Here is a 21,401-nt window from a genome sequence, read left to right as displayed (position 1 = left end):
AGTACCATTATATAGTTGTGCAGTCATCACCAAAATTAATTTTTGACATTTTCACTACCACACACACAAAAATAATGAGAATAAAAATTAAACTGAAAAAAGAGCAATTAAAGTAAAAAACACTGGGTGCCTTTTTGTTTTGTTTGTTTGATTTTTTTTTTTCCTTCCCCCATTTTTCTACTCATCCATCCATAAACTAGACAGAGGGGAGTGTGGTCCACATGGCTTTCCTAATCACACTGTCACCCTAATAAGTCACATTTTTATACAATTGTCTTCAAGATTCATGGGTTCTGGGTTGTAGTTTGATAGTTTCAGGTATTTACTGCTAGCTATTCCAATTCCTTAGAACCTAAAAAGGGTTGTCTAAAGTGTGTGTAAGAGTGCCCACCAGAGTGACCTCTCAGCTCCTTTTGGAATCTCTCTGCCACTGAAGCTTATTTTATTTCCTTTCACATCCCCTTTTTGGTCAATATGTTCTCCATCCCATGATGCCAAGTCTAGATTCCTCCTTAGGAGTCATATTCCATGTTGCCAGGGAGATTCACACCCCTCAGTGTCAGATCCCATGTAGGGGGTAGGGCAGTGATTTCACCTGCCAAATTGGCTTAGTTAGAGAGAGAGAGGGCCACATCTAAGCAACAAAGAGGCATTTGGGAAGAGGCTCTTAGGCACAATTACAGGGAGACCTAGTCTCTCCTTTGCAGTCACAGTCTTCCCAAGTGCAAGTCCCATGGTAGAGGGCTCAGCCCATCAAACCACCAGTCCCTCATGTCTGTGAGCACATCAGCAACCACTGAGGTGGGGAAGCCCTACACACCTGCATTCCCCACCAGATCTCCAAGGGGGCTCTGCATATTTTTACATTGTTTTGTTTTGTTTTTTTTTAACATTTTATTTTGGAATAAATTCAAAGTTACAGGAACAGTTGGAAAAACCATACAAACCCCATACACAGAACTCCAGCATACCCTGACCCCCCCGATACCCCTGATCCACTAACTTTAACATGTTGTCCCACCGCTATTTCTTTCCCTCCCTCCCTTTCTCCCTATCTATCATCCATTATCTATTGCTCTGTCTTCTGAACCTATGAGAGCTAGCTGCACACGTCCTTGAACAAACACTATAATTCTTATATACAATTCCCATGAACGAGAACATTCTTTTATGCAATCCCATTAAGCGCAGCTAAGAAGTACAAGAGATTCAACAATGATACAAAACTTATATTCTATATTTCCTTTTCTTATGTCTCAACTATGTCCCTTTGAGCCTCCTGTCCTCCATCGTCCGATCCTATCCAGGGTCATCTTTGGCATTCAACTGTTGTCTATTTAGACTGTTTTTTTTTTTTTATTCTCAACTGTGGAAACATATATACAGCCTAAATCTTCCCATTCCACCCCCTCCCTAGCATTCCATTAGTGGGATTAATCACATTTAGAATGTTGTAATGCTATCACCTTCCCACCCTCCACTGCTAGAAATTTCCCTCACCTCAAACAGCAACCCTACACTCATTTCTTAACTCCCCATTTCCCCTTCCCCCATTTCTCTTTGATACCAGCTTAACTTCTATAAGACACATAAACTGTGTTCCTATACTCCTCCATTCCCCCACCTTTATATAGTTCTTGTCAAAAATTACATATTTTACATTGAGTTGAAAACCACTGATTTGTCCTTAGAGTTTGTGTATTTTATATCATGTAGAAAGTAAATAGTGGAGTTACAATTCAAAAAATCATTGACTTCTACTTGTATTCCATTGTGGTTGGAGTATGTGCTTTGAATATATTCAGTTTTCTTTTTTCTTCTTAAATTTATTGAGGCTTATTTTATGTCCCAGCCTATGGTCCCTTCTGGAGAAAGATCCGTGATCCCTAGATAAAGATGAGTGTCCTGGTGATTTGGGATGTAAGGTTCTATATATGTCTGTTAAAATTCTCTTTATCTCTTTCTACTTTCTTTGTTTCTCTGTTGGTAGGGCTCTCTTTAGTATCTGGAGTAGGGCAGGTCTTTTATTGGCAAACTCTCTCAGCATTTGTTTGTCTGTGAAAATTTTAAGCTCTCCCTCAAATTTGAAGGAGAGCTTTGCTGGATAAAGTATTCTTGGTTGGAAATTTTTCTCTCCCAGGATTTTAAATATGTCATGCCACTGCCTTTTCGCCTCCATGGTGGCCACTGAGTAGTCACAACTTAGTCTTATGTTGTTTCCTTTGTATGTGGTGAATTGCTTTTCTCTTGCTGCTTTCAGAACTTGCTCCTTCTCTTCAGTATTTGAGAGTCTGATCAGAATATGTCTCAGGGTGGGTTTATTTGGATTTATTCTATTTGGAGTTCACTGGGCATTTATGCTTTGTGTATTTATATTGTGTACAAGGTTGGGGAAGTTTTCCCCAACAATTTCTTTGAATACGCTTTCTAGACCTTTACCCTTCTCTTCCTCTTCTGGGACACCAATGAGTCTTGAGTTTGGACGTTTTATTTTATCTATCGTATCCCTGAGATCCATTTTGATTTTTTTGATTTTTTTCTCCATTCTTTCTTTTTTTTCATTTTCTGTTCTTGAACTTATAGGACTTTGAGTCTTTGTTCAACTTCCTCTAATCTTGTATTGTGAATATCCAGGGTTTTTTTAATTTGGCCAACAGTTTCTTTTATTTCCATAAGATAGTCTATTTTTTTATTTACTCTTGCAATGTTTTCTTTATGCTCTAGGGTCTTCTTTATGTCGCTTATATCCTGGGCCATGGTTTTCTTGATGTCCTTTAAATCCTTTGCCACGTTTTCGTTCTTCGATTGTAGTTCTTTGATTAATTGAGCCAAGTACTGTGTCTTCTGATACTTTGATATGGGTGTTTGGACTTGGGTTCTCCATATCGTCTGGTTTTATGATATGCATTGAGATTTTCTGTTGTTTTTGGCCTCTTGGCATTTGCTTTGCTTGATAGTGTTCTTTCAAGTTGTAAAAAAAAAAAAAAAATCTAATTTTTCAGAAACACAGTTTGGTGGCGTACACTTTCTCTAATTAACCAGCAGGTGGCATCTGTGAGTCACCTATACCCCTCAAGTCAGTTCTCCCCAACCTTGTCCCCGCGGTGATTCTTGTGGGGTTCAGTTGGTGAACTCAGTTTGGGTGTATTGCTAGAGCCGTCTGCCCTGAATGTGGGGAGTGTGTCCGGGTGGCCAGGGAAGAAGGACAGCTTTAATATTCAAATCCCCCAGGTTCCCGGAGATTCAAGGCCGCCGCAAGAGTCTAAGCCTTCATTTTGGATCCGTCCAAGACCCTCTCTCTCGCTGACCCACAAACCACTGGACTTGGCGCAGTGTCCCTGGGTTTTCCGAGCGGGCCGTCTTTCTCACCTGTGATCTTCCAGGACCTCTGCTGAGGGAATGCTGTGCTACATCACAACTGTGCACCATCCCTCAAGGGAAGCCCCTGGCCGCCGTGCCATGCAGGGGCACTCTCAGCCCGATGCAAAAATGGTTGAACGGGGCATCTCAGCACCCCCTCTCTTCACACAGTTCCTCCTTCCCAGCTCCGGGGCAACTGGCGCAGCTCTGGGCTGTGGGCACAGCCCTGGGCAGGAGTTTATCCAGCCCTCCAGGGATCCAGCTACAAGCTGCGGGGCTTCTCCCTCCCTCCAGCTCTCCCCTGAACTCCCCTGGTCCCGAGGGTATCTGCCGCGAGCTATCCTCCACGGTCGACAACGAGAGGCCAGCTCAGCTCGCTCCTGTCATGTTTCGCTGCGCGGTTTCCACCATCGCAACTGCAGCCGCTCCTGGGTTTTTCCCTTTTTTTTTTTTCTTTTTAAAAGAACCAGTCTGTCTCCAACTGCCAACCCCTGGCACTTGTTTCAGAACGCAGACTCCTGGTTTCACCAAGTATATGGCCCCTGTGATACTAGGAGACCTTATCCAACTGGCACATCGCTGAAACCGGTACTCTGGGTCACCTTCTGGTTTTTATCTAGTATTTTTCACAGAGATGTTTTTTTGTCCTGTCTCACCTAGCCGCCATCTTAGGTTCTCCCTCAAACTTCTTTTAAAAAGACTTTTGCTTCATATTTAAATCATAATCTTTTGTTGGCACCATACTTACTCTTTCTTGCTTTGTTTGCTCTTAACAGATCAATTAGGCATTGTACATTAAGGTTATATTTGGCTCTTGTAAAACTAGGTTTTTAATGAGAACACAGAACTTCCTAATTAAATTTTTAGCAGTACATCCGATATATGAGCATATTTTGGAGACCATAATCTCATGTAACAATTTAATAAATAATCTATGGACCATTTCCCCAGAAAAAGGCACATACTTGAAACTAATTCAAGCATAACAAGTAAAGAGGTTCTCTTCCAGGTTAACTTCATACCCTTTAGGCCTGCCTTCCATTGATTACCATTTTTATTAGCTTAAGAAGTGTCTTGTATCTTACAATATGTGATACATTGAAATACAGGAAAACTGTTTCATAGTTGAACCTATCCAGTAAGTAATGCTGTTGTATTTTTGCCATAATCTAATGATATAGTAGCTACTTATCATTTACATCTATGGAGCAAGCTGTATCACTGTATTTTGTTCCAGTTCAGATAGCTTTTCTTCTTAAAATTAGTACCAGTATTCTATTAGTGCAAGAATAAAATGAAAATTAAAAATTAAAGTGAATGAAAAATCTTGAGTGCTTAAATTATGCATAGTTTAAAATATACAAGATATTAGGATAAGACTTTACATTTATTATCTCATTTCATCCTCTCAACCCTGTAAAGTTTTATAAATGAGGAAACTTAGGCTAAAAAAGGTCAGGTGACTTTTCCAAGGTCACCAGCTTATAAGTGTGGAGATAGGATTCAAACCCAAGTAGCCTGACTGTGAAGCCTGTGCTCTTAACTATCTGCACTATCTCCCAAGCAGGACTTAACGACCATTTGCCATCACACTTTGACAAGGATGGGGGAGAGGATATATTTTTTACTGGTACACAATTAGTTTGGTGCTTGTTTTTTTTTTGTGTGATATTGGCTTCCATCAAATGTTTTGTGATTTTTAAAATCATATTTGTAGGTCAGGACTAGAATGAATATAATATTAATAACTACATGGTATTTCCTTAGCGAAAGTTAACAGTTCCCTGCTCATCCGTAGGTTCAAAGTATATATTTCTTGTAGGGTATGCAGGTAACTTGATCGGTGGGCTTTAGCCTTCCAGTCTTTCCTGGTGACCCTATACACTGCCCTCCCTTTTGAGACTCTGAGAGTTTCCTGTGGAACCCCCATATGGCAGAACTTTTAGTCGTGCTGGGAGCAAAGAAGCTACTATATTCCGAAAATACAGATTTGTTGAGGCTGTTTTTCAGTCCTTTAACTTCCCAGCCAACTGATGATGGTGTGCTTCTTTCCCAGACCCTGCTGTTCCCTATCTGGGGTTATTCTGGAGTTGTGATGGAAAAAATTCACTTTTGGGGGAAGTCTTTTCTTTTGCCAATATGAGAATATAGGTTTCTCAGCCTGGCTGGTTTTGCAATCAATACATTTTTGCCTGCTTTAAATCTTTGACAAATTCTTCATTGTTCTGTTCTGTTAGTTGTATCTCTCTTGGCTCTGAATCATACTAAGGGTTTTTTTAATTGTTTTTGACCTGGTATTTGAGGAGGAAAGTATGTTTCTTCGTTCAGCCATCTTGAACCAGAATTCTGTGTTCCTTTTTTTCCTGAACTTTTGTTTCTGAACTGTTGGTAGTATAAGTCCACAGTCTCTATCTGCAATTCGAAAATCCTAAGAGCTCTGAAGTCCCAAAGATTTCTTTTGAAATTTATTTGGTAGTAAATCTGTCTGATTTGAACTTTTCTGGTAACAAAACCTTACCTGATCTTAGTTGCTAGGGTACTAGAATAGCTAGAAGGAAAGAACTGAAATGGTGGAACTGTAACACATGGCATCCTTTGAAATTTGTTCTGTAGTTATTTGTTAAATTGTAATTTGAAAGCCATATCTTTTTGTATATATGTTATATTTCACAATAAGGAAATAACTGAAACTATGGTACTATAATTCATAACAACTTTGGAAATTTCCTGTATTTCTATCTACTTGTTAAATCATACTTTGAAAGATACTAATTTTTTGTATATATGTTGTATTTTATAATAAGGAAATAACTGAAACTGTGTAACTGTAACCTATAATATTTTTTGAAATATGCTCTTTACTTGTTAAATTGAACTTGAAAAGTTATCACTTTTATATATATATGTTATATTTGGCAATAAAAATTATGACTAAAAAAAAAACCTTACCTGAACTAACGGGAGGCTTAACTTTTGTACTTGGTGTGACTATTCATGAGTTTTGTTTAGCTGTAGGGTGCCCACTGAGGAGTATTTGTAATATTTGACTTATTACCATTTTATATTTCTAAAATGTGAAAAATTACGAATTCCAGAACACATATAGCTCAGACAAGGTATTACAGGACTTTGCACCATATTGGATTTAGGAGAACTTTAGATTCAGAGTAAGTAAGTTTTTGAGAGGGACTAGAAAGTTTCTAGGTATAATGGGATTTGATTATACTTTATGTTTTGGTTTATAGACACTATGAAGATAGAATTGGAAGATACAAGCTGAAGAAAAAAGTAAATGAAAATGAAAAGATTGTTGTAGAAACGATATGTGACTTATAATGATGTATTTGCATTTAATCCTCAGTATGCATTTACTAAAATATATATGTTTTATCTGAAAATTCAGGGGAGGAAATCTAACATAGAATGTCATCAGGAACCATTTGTTCACGCAGCTCCAGTGACCATACCTGATACTTTTGAAGATGCGGTAAATGTACTTAAGCCTTCCACTATAATAGGTGAGTAAAGTTGTTGATAAATTATTCCATTTAATTAACTGTATGTTACCAGTCGTAACTACCATTTAGGATTACTAAAAAATGAATTGACAGATTTTATCTACTTTTAGCATATATGATGTTTTCTCTGGTAGTTTTTTGGTAACAGTGCGTAAAAGTTCAGTTTTAAGTATTAGAAACCATGCAATTGATTATGCTTTGCTTTTAGAGTTGGTTCAACAATAAGGTTCAGAACTTGGAAAAGACTGAGGTCATTTGACAGAAAAATCCTCTCTAGAGTCAGAGATTTTCATTGGCAACTTTCATTGTGTTTTGAGTTAGACATTGCATAGACTGACATCAGACGATGCCAACACAGCATTAAGTTCTCAGCAGATACAGTAATAATCTTTCAAAAGAGGAGCTGTTTAATTTTCTATATAGCTATAAAACTTGAATCTACAATTTTCTATATAGCTATAAGACTTGAATCTTGTTAATTTTATTATTCATGTAGGAGCCCTATTGAATGTTAAAGTGTAAAACACCTACCAACTGTTAAGTTCCTGTTGTCAGGAAAAGTATGTCTGTATTAGCTTCTTCGTTGATTCGGACTCATAATTTTTTAGAGCTAGAAGAAATCATAAAGATCATCTAGTCCATTTTTCTAATAACTCGATATAGAAACTTAAGAATCTGTCCACTGACTCCCCTACCCCCTGAGGGTCAAGGAAACAGAAAGATGTTTTAAAAATTCTCTGAGAATTCATGGATCCCTGAGAATATGTTCATGTACTTTCACATAGAGAAACACTGTGAATCAACTCCTTTTTTGGCTTAGGAGACATTATGCATCTTGCCGAAAATTTGTGGCTATTACACATAGCTAGTGGTGATGGAGCAAGCACTAAATCCCAGTCTCCAGATCAGGACTTTTCTTTATCATATAATGGAGTTTATAAAATTGAAATATAAATTGTTTTAACTGTGTGTAATAGAATTATTCTTACTGGTGAGTACTCAGCTGAGGCATCACTTGGTCATCCCCAAATTCCTACCCTGGGCCAAGTGTTCTTCCTTCTGGCTGTGCTTCCTTAATACTGCCTGCCTCCGTCATAGCACCTGTTACGGGTTTTCTGATTTTCTGTTTACCTGGCTGTTTTTCTTTCAAATGTAAGCTACCTGCATTATACTCATTTTTTTATATATATATTCAATTTTATTGAGTTATATTCACATACCTTACAATCATCCAAAGTGTATGATCAGTTGTTCACAGTACCATTATATAGTTGTGCATTCATTACCAGAATCAATTTTTGAACATTTTCTTTACCACACACAAAAAAAGAAAGAATATTAAAGTACAAAAGAATACCCAAGACATCCCATCTCCTTCACCCCTCCCTATTATTCATTTTTTTTTTCATTTTTATTGAGATTGTTCAGATACCATACAATTATCCAAAGATCCAAAGTGTACAATCACTTGCCCCTGGGTACCCTCATACAGCTGTGCATCCATCACACTTAATTTTTGTTCAATTTTTAGAAACTTTTCATTACTCCAGACAAGAAATAAAGTGAAAGATGAAAAAAGAAGAAAAGGAAACTCTAATCCTCCCCTATCCCTAACCAACCCCCCTCAATTTTTGACTCCTAGTATTGATATAGTACGTTTGTTACTGTTTATGAAAAAATGTTGAAATACTACTAACTGTAGTATATAGTTTGTAATAGGTATATAGTTCTTTCCTATATGCCCCTCTATTATTAACTTCTAATTGTATCGTCATACATTTGTTGTGGTTCATGAAGTGATTTCTAGTATTGGTACAGTTGATCATGGACATTGCCCAACATAGGATTCAGTTTTATACATTTCCATCTTTTGACCTCCAGCTTTCCTTCTGGTGACATATATGACTCTGAGCTTCCCCTTTCCACCTCATTCACACACCATTCGGCGCTGTTAGTTATTCTCACGTCTTGCTACCAACACCCCTGATCATTTCCAAACATTTAAGTTCATCCTAATTGAACATTCTTCTCATACTAAGCAGCCACTACCCATTCTTAAGCCTCGTCCTATATCCTGGTACCTTATATTTCATGTCTATGAGTTTACATATTGTAATTAGTTCCCATCAGTGAGACCCTGCAATAATTGTCCTAATGTGTCTGGCTTATTTCACTCAGTATATTGCCCTCGAGGTTTTGTCATCGACCCATTTTTTTTAATATGGTTTTGTTCACTCACCATACATTCCATCCCAAGTAAATACTTGATGGTTTTCTGCATGGTCATACATTTATGTGTTCACCACCTTCACCACTATCTATATAAGAGAATCTACATTACTTCCACAAGGCAGGAGGGAGAGTCAAAGAAGGTAGAGAGGCAAAAGAAAGAGAAAAAAAAGAAAATGACAGCTAGGAAGCAGCAAAAGGAAAAATAACCTTAAATCAAAGTAGAATAAAGAATCAGACAATACCACCAATGTCAAGTGTCTAACATGCCTCTCCTATCCCCCCCTCTTATCTGCATTCACCTTGGTATATCACCTTTGTTACATTAAAGGAAGCATAATACAATGATTCTATTAGTTACAGTCTCTAGTTTATGCTGATTGTATCCCTCCCCCAATGCCTCCCCATTTTTAACACCTTGCAAGGTTGACATTTGCTTGTTCTCCCTCGTAAAAGAACGTATTTGTACATTTTATCACAATTGTTGAATACTCTAGATTTCACCAAGTTACACAGTCCCAGTCTTTATCTTTCCTCCTTTCTTGTGGTGTCTCACATGCTCCCCATCTTCCTCTCTCAACCGTATTCATAGTTACCTTTGTTCAGTGTACTTACATTGTTGTGCTACCATCTCCCAAAATTGTGTTCCAAACCACACACTCCTGTCTTCTATCACCCTGTAGTGCTCCCTTTAGTATTTCCTGTAGGGCAGGTGTCTTGTTCACAAAGTCTCTCATTGTCTGTTTGTCAGAAAATATTTTGAGCTCTCCCTCATATTTGAAGGACAGCTTTGCTGGATACAGGATTCTTGGTTGGTGGTTTTTCTCTTTCAGTATCTTAAATATATCACACCACTTCCTTCTTGCCTCCATGGTTTCTGCTGAGAGATCCACACATAGTCTTATGACGCTTCCTTTGTATGTAATGGATAGCTTTTCTCTTGCTGCTTTCAGGATTCTGTCTTTGACATTTGATAATCTGATTATTAAGTGTCTTGGCGTGGGCCTCTTCATATCTCTTCTGTTTGGAGTACGCTGCGCTTCTTGGATCTGTAATTTTATGTCTTTCATAAGAGATGGGAAATTTTCATTAATTATTTCCTCTATTATTGCTTCTGCCCCCTTTCCCTTCTCTTCTCCTTCTGGGACACCAATGATACGTACATTACTGTACTTTGTTTCATCCTTGAGTTCCCGGAGACGTTGCTCATATTTTTTCATTCTTTTCTCCATCTGCTCCTTTGCGTGTAGGCTTTCAGGTGTTTTGTTCTCCAGTTCCTGAGTGTTTTCTTCTGCCTCTTGAGATCTGCTGTTGTATGTTTCCATTGTGTCTTTCATCTCTTGTGTTGTGCCTTTCATTTCCATAGATTCTACTAGGTTTTTTGAACTTTTGATTTCTGCCGTATACACGTCCAGTGCTTCCTTTACAGCCTCTATCTCTTTTGCAATATCTTCTCTAAACTTTTTGAATTGATTTAGCATTAGTTGTTTAAATTCCTGTATCTCAGTTGAAGTGTACGTTTGTTCCTTTGACTGGGCCATAACTTTGTTTTTCTTAGTGTAGGTTGTAATTTTCTGTTGTCTAGGCATGGTTTCCTTGGTTATCCAAATCAGGTTTTTCCAGACCAGAACAGGCTCAGGTCCCAGAGGGAAGAAATATTCAGTATCTGGTTTCCCTGAGGGTGTGTCTTAGAAAATTGTTCCACCCTTTGATGCCTCGGGTCACTGTGCTTTTCTGCCCAGCAGGTGGTGCCTGTCAGCCTATAATTCTTGACTGGTGTGAGGAGGTGTGGCCGTGTTCCCCCAGGCCTTGGGGTCTGGTTCTGAATGGAAAGGGCCCCACCCCTTTCCTCCTAGAGAAGACAGACCCCCCAGGTGGAGGTCATTAGCATTTCAATAATCTTGCTCTCTGCTTGTGCTGTCTCCGCCCTTCCCCGAGTCACAGCCCTGGAAACTTAAAATGACTGGGGCTTTCTCCAATGAGCCGAAAAAGAAACAGATAGTCCCCTTCAGACCCAGTCAAGGCGACCCTCCGGCTCTCCCAGGTCAGTCGTCACCCAAAGCCTCTGCCTGTTTTTGGGGGCTGCGTACCTGTAGTGAGCAGTTCACACGCGCTACTTAAAACCCCAGTTGGAGCTCAGCTGAGCTATATTCGCTTGCTGGGAGAGAGCTTCTCTCTGGCACCACGCGGCTCCGCAGCTCGGGCTATGGGGGAGCGAGTCTCCCGACCTGGTTCCGCAGGTTTTACTTACAGATTTTATGCTGTGTTCTCGGGCATTCCTCCCAATTCAGGTTGGTGTATGATGAGTGGATGGTCTCGTTTGTCCCCCTGCAGTTATTCTGGATTATTTACTAGTTGTTTCTGTTTTTTTGTAGTTGTTCCAGGGGGACTGCTTAGCTTCCACGCCTCTCTATGCTGCCATCTTGCCCCTCTCCTCTATACTCATTTTTGTATCCTAATGGCCTAATACAATATCTGGAACATTGTAAGAGCGTAATAAAAGGTCATTAAACTGAATTATCAAGAAAGTGGATTACTTTGGCAGGATGATCTTCTATCCCTTCTGAATTCCTGTTATTTTGTAATGAATATCACAGGGTTTAATAATTTAACATTTGAAATGTTTTATCTTCTTAGAGTGATAGAGATAGTTGTCTACTTTTTAAAATCTCACTCAGTGTACTTAAGTGAAAAGTGAAAGTTTTTAGCATTTTGTTTTTTTCTTTTATGTTAAAAGTTGTATTCCAATAGCATTATCTCAGCAGTGCAAGCTCTGTCTCGAGAAATGGGAGTTTACCTGAGCCTTTGTTATGTGGTAAACCTATTGTAGACATTTTATTGATAAAAAATTATTATACCTGTAATGAAGTTGGCCTTTTTTCCCCTATTTATTACAGGTGTTGCAGGTGCTGGCCGACTCTTTACTCCTGGTGTTATCAAGGCTATGGCCTCTATCAATGAAAGGCCTGTAATATTTGCATTAAGTAATCCTACAGGAAAGGCTGAATGCACGGCTGAAGAAGCATATACACTTACAGAGGTATTAATCGATAATTTTAAGAATTGATTATTTTTCAATTATTTTCCCTCTGTTAGCTTGTTAGTTACACATTCTTGTATATTTCTTTTTGTGGTTACCCTAAAGATTACAACATGCAATCCTGGGTCATCAAAGTCTGATATGAATTATTGCTTATACCACTTCCGGACGGCAACTACTTTATAATTCCATTTTAACACCCTTATACCTTTTGTGATATTGTTGTGCATTTTAATTCTCTCCATATTTTAAACCTCAAAAGACATTGTTTTATACCAAAATTATTTATTTAGATTTACCAACATTCTTTTTTTCTGTTAATCTTCCTTCCTCATGTCTATGCTTCTATCTAAGATCATTTTCCTTCTACCTGAAGAAATCATTTTACTATTTCCTTCAGTATGGATATGATGAATTCTTAGTTCTTGTTGGAAAATTTCTTTATTTTGCCTTTATTTTGAAGGATATTTTCACTGTGCATAGAATTAAAAGTTGGTAGGTACTTGATTTCAGTACTTTGAAGATACCATTCTAATGATTTGACTTTTTTCCTATATAAGTCATTGTTGTTGAACCTAGGTGTGATTTTCTTGGTGTTTATTCTACCTGGGGAGTATAGTGCTCCTGAATCTTTTGGAAAAACCTCAGCCAGTATCTCTGCTTTGACCACATTCTCTCCTCTTCTGGGACACCAGTTACACAAATGTCATACTTTTTCAACCTATCTTGTATAGCTTTTCAACTGTTTTCTGTGTATTCTATCCTTTTTGCTCTCCATTTCAATCGTGATTTTCTTTAGACCTATCTTCCATTCCGATTCTCTTTTCAGCTGTTCTATATAAACTGGTGTTAGGTTCTTAATTTCAGTTATTGTATTTTTCATTTTCAGAACTTATATTTGATTAATTTATTAGTTAATTTATTTAAAACCACATATTACAGAAAAAAATCAACTTATGAATACTGTTTTTTTGCCCTCATATTTGGGTAACAGATCTTTTTGCTCTCTTCACATGCATCTTCACCATCAGTGTTTGTCTTTGGGAGGGCCATTTTTTTTTATTTGTCTGGAACAGATTTTTACTTTTATCCAAGTTGTTTGAGATTCAGATCAGTTTTTTTTAATTGTAGATTATAAGTGATAACTTTCCAAGTGTAATTTAATAAGTAGTTAGCGAATTTCAAAGAATAGTATAGGTTACAGTTCCAGAATTTCAGTTATTTCGTTATTATGAAACATAACATATATACAAAATGGTAATATCTTCCAAAGCATGATTTAGTTAGTAGATATATAGGAAATTTCCAAAGTTATTATGAGTTATCATACCATAGTTACAGTCATTTCCTTATTGTGAAATCTAACGTATATACAAAAAGGTATGGCTTTCAAATTAGAATTTAACAAGTAGCTGTAGAACAAATTTCAAAGGATGTTATGGGTTACAGTTCCACCATTTCAGTTCTTTCCTTCTAACTATTATAATACCCTAGCAACTAAGGAAAAGAAAATTATATACATTCAATATTCATAATTCTTTGTTAAATTCCATCTTGTCTGTTGCTACCCCTTCCTCTAATTTAATCACTTTCCCAATCTTCAGGGATGTCTAGGCAGTGACCACCCTAACCTGTTCATGTTGAAAAGGGGTATCAATTTTATAAGCAAAGGGGACAAATCTAGTTAATGTTCTTGAAGAGACTATTGCCTCTGGGTTTCGGAACTTAACTGGCATAGGGGCACTCCAAAGGATTTAAGTTTCTGACAAATAAACTTAGTGAAATTTTTAGAGTATGGTATTCCTATTAATTATAGTCCCTAGTACGCAATGTGTAGATTTTTCCTATGTACCCTTCTGTTGTAAACTCTCTGTGCCAGTGTCATACCTTAGAAGTATATCATGCAAGCACCTATCTCTATTTGTGGTGCTGATCTGTGGGAAATGCCTTTAAACAACCCCTTTCATTTCTATTCACCTTCAATACAGCTCTGATACTTACAATCCCATTAACAATCATCACCCCTGTCCATGAGCACACCTTTGAATTCCCTATCATTAACATATCTGAACATTTGAGACTATCATTCCCCCTCATTAGCTATTGTCCATCACTGGGTCCCCAGTATTCTTACATTATAAGACATTGATTTTACATTGTTTATACAGTTCATAGAAGTAGTAACATACAATATCTCTCCTTCTGCATCAGACTTATTTCACTGAATTATATCTTGAAGGTTCATCCATGTTGCCATATGTTTCAAGACCTTGTTGCTTCTTACTGCTGCACAGTATTCCATCGTATGAATAGACCACATTTTGTTTATGCACTGGTCTGTTGAAGGACATTTGGGTTGTTTCCATCTCTTGGCAATCATGAACAATACTGCTATGAACAACGGTGTACAAACGTCTGTTCGTGTCACTGCTTTCTAATCTTCTGGGTATATACCAAGAAGTGGAATTGCCAGATCGTAGGGTAATTCAATATCTAGTTTTCTGAGAAACTGTCAAACTGTCTTCCAGATTGGCCGCACCATTATACAGTCCTACCAGCAATAAATAAGAGTTCCAATTTCTCCACATTCTCTCCAGCATTTGTAGTTTCTTGTTTGTTTAATGGCAGCCATTCTTACTGGTGTGAGATGATATCTCATTGTGGTCTTGATTTGCATCTCGCTAATAGCTACTAATGATGAACATATTTTCATGAAATTTTTAGCCATTTGTATTTCCTTTTTTGAGACATGTTTTTTCAGATCTTTTGCCCATTTTATAATTGGGCTGTTTGTACTATCGTCATTGAGTTGTAGGGTTTCTTTATATATGCAAACTATTAGTCTTTTCTCAGGTACTTGGTTTCCAAATATTTTTTCCCATTGAATTGTCTGCATCTTCACCTTTTTGAAAAATCCTTTTGAGGTACAGAAGCTTTTGGTTTTGAGGAGTTCTTTATTTTTTCTTTCGTTGCTTGTACTTTGGGTGTAAGGTCTAAGAAGCGATCCTAATACTAGGGCTTGAAGATGTTTCTCTACATTATCTTCTAGGAGTTTTATGGTACTGTCTCTTATATTGAGGTCTTGATCCACTTTGAGTTAATTTTTCTATAGGGTGTGAGGTAGGGGTCCTCTTTAATTCCTTTTGTTATGGCTATCCAGTTCTCTCAGCCCCATCTGTTAAAGAGCAGTACAGTAGATTTGTGGGCCTTATCAAAAATCAGTCAACTGTATATCCAGGTGTCTTACTTCTGAGCTCTCAATTCAATTCCACTGATCAATATGTGTATCTTCATGCAAATGCCATGCTTTTTTTGACCAGTGTAGCTTTATAGTAAGCTTCAGAGTCTGGAAGTGAAAGTCCTACCATTTCGTTCTTCTTTTTTAGGATATTTTTGGCAATTCGAGGCCCCTTTCCCTTCCAAATAAATTTGATAACTAGCTTCTCCAAGTCTGCAAAGTAGGTTATTGGACTTTGGGTTGGGATTGCATTGAATCTGTAGATCAATTTGGGTAGAATCGACACGTTAACAATATTTAGTCTTCCTATCCATGAGCATGGAATATTTTTCCACCTATTTTTGTCCTTTGTCTTTTAGTAAAATTTTGTAATTTTCTGTGTAGAGATCTTTTACATCCTTGGTTAAATTTATTCCTAGGTACTTGATTTTTTTAGTTGCTATTGTGAATGGAATTTTTTTTTTTTTTTTTGATTGCCTCTTCGGTTAGGTCATTACTAGTGTATAGGAACATTATTGACTTACATGCATTAATCTTATATCCCACCACTCTGCTGAATTTGTTTATCACCTCAAGTAGCTCTGTGGTCAAATTCTTAGGATTTTCCAAATATAAGATCATATCATTTGCAAATAATGACAGTTTTACTTCTTCTTTTCCAATTTGGATACTCTTTATATCTTTATCTTGGAGAATTGCTCTGGCTACAACTTCTAGAACAATGTTGAATAACAGTGGTGATAGTGGGCATCCTTGTCTTGTTCCCGATCTTAGGGGGAAGGCTTTCAGCCTCTCACCTTTGAATACTATGCTGGCTGTGGGTTTTTAATATATGCCCTTTATCATATTGAGGAAGTTTCCTTCAATTCTTATCTTTTCAAGTGTTTTTATCAAAAAGTGACATTGGATTTTGTCAAATGATTTTTCAGCATCTATCATGATGATCATTTGATTTTTCCCTTTTGATTTGTTAATGTGTTGAATGACATTAATTGATTTTCTTATGTTGAACACCCTTGCATGCAAGGAATGAACCCCACTTGGTCGTGGTGTATAATTCTTTTAATGTGCCTTTGGATTAGATTTGCAAGTATTTTGTTGAGAATTTTTGCATCTATATTCATTAGGGAGATTGGCCATAGTTTTCCTTTTTTGTACTGTCTTTATCTGGTTTTCATATCAGAGTGATACTAGCTTCATAAAATGAGTTAGGTAGTGTCCCGTTTTCTTCGAGTTTTTAAAGAGTTTGAGCAGGAATGTTTGGTAAAATTCCCCTATGAAGCCATCTGGCCCTAGGCTTTTATTTGTAGGTAGTTTTTGATGACTGATTGGATCTCTTTGCTTGTGATTGGTTTGTTGAGGTCTTCTGCTTCTTCTTGCATCAGTCTAGGTTGTTAATGTGTTTCGGGAAATTGTCCACTTCCTCTAAATTGTCTAGCTTGTTGGCATACAGTTGTTCATAGTATCTTCTTATGATTTTTTAATTTCTTTGGGATCTGTGGTAATTATCCCCTTTTCATTTCTGATTCTGTTTATTTGGGTCTTTTCTCTTTTTGACTTTGTCAGTCTAGCTAAGGATCTGTCAATCTTGTTGATCTTCTCAAAGAACCAACTTTTGGTTTTATTTATTCTTTTGCTTTTTTGTTCTGCAGCTCATTTATTTCTGCTTTAATCTTTGTTATTTCTTTTTGCCTACTTGCTTTAGGGTTAGTTTGCTGATTGTTCTCTAGACTCCACAATTGCTCAGCTAGGTCTTTAGTTTTAGCTCTTTCTTGCTTTTTGATATATGCATTTAGGGCTATAAATTTCCCTCTCTGGAGAATACTGGTTGTAAAGTGGGCCCCAAGCAGGCAGGTAGGGAGCCTGGTCACTGGCACCCCATACGTGGGATGTGGGCTCTGCCTGCCAGTTCTCTGCCTTCCCTGTACCTGTGAGTCTCGGGTGTGGGAGGGACCCCTGATCACCAATATGGTGCCTCTCCCTTCCCGGCTTCTCACCAATATAAACCCTCAGCAATCACAGCCTGCTGGGCGCCCGCACAGGAGCTTCCCGCCATCCAGCTGTGGAGGATCACTCTCCAGCAAACTGTCATGGTAGGTGGATGGAAGCAGAGAGCCGCTACTCCCTTGCCCAGCAGTGGTGGTTTTGCTGCTGCCAGCCTAGGGGGTGAGGGGTGGAGGTGTTCCCGTTGGGAAAAAAACTCACCGTGTTCCTTGAGCCACCATCTCTCCTCTGTTTTTGTTGGGTGTCCCCTCCAGGTGCTGTGGGGGACCCTCTATGGCCGGTCACACCCCAAAACTACGGTCTCTGGTTTCCTCTGGCCCCTTTCTAGCTCTCAGTTAAGTTTTGAATCCATTGATGCTGCCACTGGAAGTTTTATTCCGATTACAAGCACCTGCTTGTATGCTCTTAGGATAGTTGTTTTTTCCTACTGTTCTGTAAGTATGTATTTGTAATTGCCACAACATAATCACTTTGTGTTAATTCTAGTAAGTAATCTTTAAGTGTCTCTAGAAAGTGATCTTTAAAGGCTTGTTTACAGTGATATCCAGTAGTTATAGTTTCAAAAATAACTGATAAAAGTAGAATAGTATAATTAACCAATCCCCTTGTACCAGTCATGTGGCTTCAAAAATAAATAACTCATCACTAGTCTTGTTTCATCTACATTCTGCCCACCCCAGATTATTTTGAAGCAGACCTCAGACATATCCTTTAATTATAAATATTTTAGTATAAACCTCTAAAACAAGAATTCTTTAAAAAAATATAATCACAGCACCAATATCCATCTTACAATTTTAACAATAATTTTTTAATACTTAAAGTCTTGATTTTTTTGTGCAGCTTGCAGTTCTTTGTTGAAATTTTCTACCTCATTTAATTTCTTGGATATATGAATCATAGTTATTTTAGTGTCTGATAACTCTTAATATCTCACTCTCTCTGAGTCCATTTCTGTCTTCTGGTTTATTTCCCTCTTGGTTATCCATTCTTGCATTTTTGTAAGTCTGGTTATTTTTTATTATGTGCTGGGGTGGGGTGTGAGTTAAGAATTGTGGTGATAATATGAGGCTCTGGGTGATGTTCTCTTCCTCCACAGGGGCTTTACCTCAGTTGGTCAGGACACAGCCTAGTGAGGGCTAGTCCATTGCCAGCACCTTTTCTCCTGACGTGTACCCTTTGGGGTGCCATTCAGGACACCTGGTGTGTTTACCAGTACCCCTCATCCTTAGTTGTCCCTGAACTTTAATTTTTCTCTCTCTGGCATCAGAGTCTCCTGATGGCTTGACTGTTTTTCCTTTTGAAATCAACCTAGGAGAGAAAAGCTTCAAATTCTAGGCTCACATTATCTTGCTTTCCTCTTCCTTTGGATGTTGAATATCTCCCACCACCAAACTTTTACTATCTTGGTAGCTCTCTGCTTCCTCAAAAATATGTTTAATATATTTGTCCAGTTTTTTCCATTGTAACCAGAGGGAGAATTGTTAGGAAGCAATCTAGAAGACAATTACCAAAGCCGAGCTCTCTCTCAGAACTTTCTGAACTTAATATTCATATTCTTGATGTAGCTAGCATTTAGTTCTCATTGTTGAAAATTTTATGTTGCACATATATATCCTCAGAATTCCTACTGCTGCTCTTTCATCACTCTGAGTTAGTCAAACTAAATTCCCTGGACTATTAGTTTCCAATAGTGCTGCTTTTATTTAATAATTATTTCTTTTAATCAAAATATATATTAGTTTTAACTTGATTGCTCATCTTCTTCATAAGTCTTACTATTTAAAACTATTGGTTACTGCCCCAAAACTTAAATCTTAGTCTTACACAGTTATTATTAGGTAAATATACTTGGTGTTATTTGGCACTTTCAAAATACAAAAAATTTAAATGTTTTGAGGAATTTTCAAGCATCTAACAAATTTACTTTGGGAATAAATACTAGTGTACTAAATGTACATTATAGGGATGAGTAAAAAGTCCCCAAAGGAGACTGGTTTGATATACTGTATTCCGTCAATTTTAAGATGAAGATTCTTTTACATTTTTTATAACTTTGAGAATGTGCTCTCTTTAAAAAATGTGCTCTTTAAAAACAAAAGTGTTAAGAAAGCATTGTATCATAGCTTAATTTACAACATCTTCTTTCTTAGTGTTACATAAAACAATGACATAAATTTTTGTTTATTTGCAGTCACCGCTCTTGTCAGTAGAGGGATGTCTTCTTACTCTAGCCCCCTCTGCTGCTCAGTGAGAAAAATACTTTTTTTTTTTTTTAATGTCCCCATTTTAACCACCAGTTGCTCATAGAACAAAGAATAGGCCAGCTTGGACTTCCGAACAAGAATGCTGGTGTCTTTAAGGTTTGCCCACTTTTAAGCTGTTGGTTGATTATGGAGAAAAAGGGATGGGCTGGAGAAGAGAAACTGCTGTGGAATCTTGCCTTTCAAGAGGAGATTCCTAAGCTCTTTCTGAATCTCTGATTTACTGATACTGTGAAAATAAAATGTTTCTCCCATAAAGTGCTATATTGTATAATCTAATTTTTATAAAGCTGCTAAAATCAATGTTGCCACAAAATAACCTATTTTTTTATATTACATCATCATTGTAATTAACGTAACATTAACCGTGAACTAAACATAATCTGCAAAGAAAATTTGTGTCACAAATGGACTGATATGCGTGGAATAAGTAGACAGTTATATAGCTGGCTGGAGTTTCAGGTGCAATTTCAACTGCATGGGCATCTGTTTCTGTTAAAAATACTGAATGAGCCAGTAAAATTTATTATACACCATTGCAGAACTTAGTACTAAAATTGATGGATACAGCAAGTTCAGATTTTGATTTTCTTCAATAAGGCAACGTGCCATTTTTTTCTTTTCAGGGATGATAGTATAGTTATACTATGCCTTTTTTAGAAATTGTCTTGCCATTAGAGCATATTACAAAGACCATGGCAGTGTAGTTATTAACAAAAATCTGGATTCACATTTAACTGCTTTAGTTTTTGAAGTGTGATTTTATGCAAATTACTTAGAACTTTCTCTAAGCATTAGTTTTCTCATTTTTTGAATAGTGAAATAGAGATCATGATAACCTCATAAGGTTTGGGTTTTCATTATCTCGGCAATTTTATTATCTACATTTAAATCTTTTAAATTTTTTTATTTTGAAAAAGTATGGGACAGTTGAAAAATAATACAAAAACAAATAAGAGAACTCCAGTATACCTCCTACCAGATAGCCAGATTTACAAACTTTTGATGTTTTGCTACACTTGTATATCTTTCTTTTCTCTCCCCACCCCCATCTATTTTGTAAACATTTGAGAGTAGGTTACATACAAAATACTTCTTGAACACTAACTACTTGTACATTTCATAAGAACAAGAATATTCACTTATGTAACCACCTTGAGTACAGTTATCAAGTTCAAGAAATTTAACATATGAAGCGTGCAGTATACCAATTTTTTTCAGTTGTTGCATAATGTCCTTTGAGGCATTTTCTCCATTATGAGATCCAGTCCAGGATCATGTACTGCATTTAATTATCACTGTCTCTTTAGTCTTTCTCTTTTTTTCAATTGTGTTCACATATATACAACATAAAATTTCCCATCTCAACCATGTCCAAAAATATAATCAGGTGGGATCAATCACATTCACAATGTTGTGCTACCCTTACCACCATCCAGTCCTAAAACTTTTCCATCTCCCCGAACAGAAGCCCTGCACCTAGTATGCATTAACTCCCCATTCCCACTCCCTCTGGCCCCTGGTAACCTGTACTCTACTTTCTGTGTCTATGAATTTGCATGTTCGTTGAGTTATTTCATATCAGTGCATTCCCACAATATCTGTCTTTTTGTGTCTGACATTTTACCAAACGTGATGATTTCAAGGTTCATCCATGTTGCAGCATGTATCAAGACTTCATTCCTTTTTATGGCTGAATAACATTCCATTGCATATAGATACCACTTTTTTTTTTTATCCATTCATCT

General features: G+C 37.2%; 1 protein-coding gene across 1 annotated transcript in view; it reads left to right on the top strand.

The window, feature by feature from the left end:
- Positions 1–21,401, top strand: part of ME2 (malic enzyme 2) — a 135,802-nt gene that overhangs the window by 101,937 nt on the left and 12,464 nt on the right. Inside the window, exons 11-12 of the mRNA XM_037805544.1 lie at positions 6,764–6,878; positions 12,005–12,147. Of these exons, the coding sequence (XP_037661472.1) occupies positions 6,764–6,878; positions 12,005–12,147 (258 nt within the window). The remainder of the gene's footprint in view (positions 1–6,763; positions 6,879–12,004; positions 12,148–21,401) is intronic.

This window comes from Choloepus didactylus, chromosome 16 (assembly GCF_015220235.1).
Source record: "Choloepus didactylus isolate mChoDid1 chromosome 16, mChoDid1.pri, whole genome shotgun sequence".
NCBI lineage: Eukaryota > Metazoa > Chordata > Mammalia > Pilosa > Megalonychidae > Choloepus > Choloepus didactylus.
This window is presented reverse-complemented; position numbering and strand designations above follow the sequence as displayed.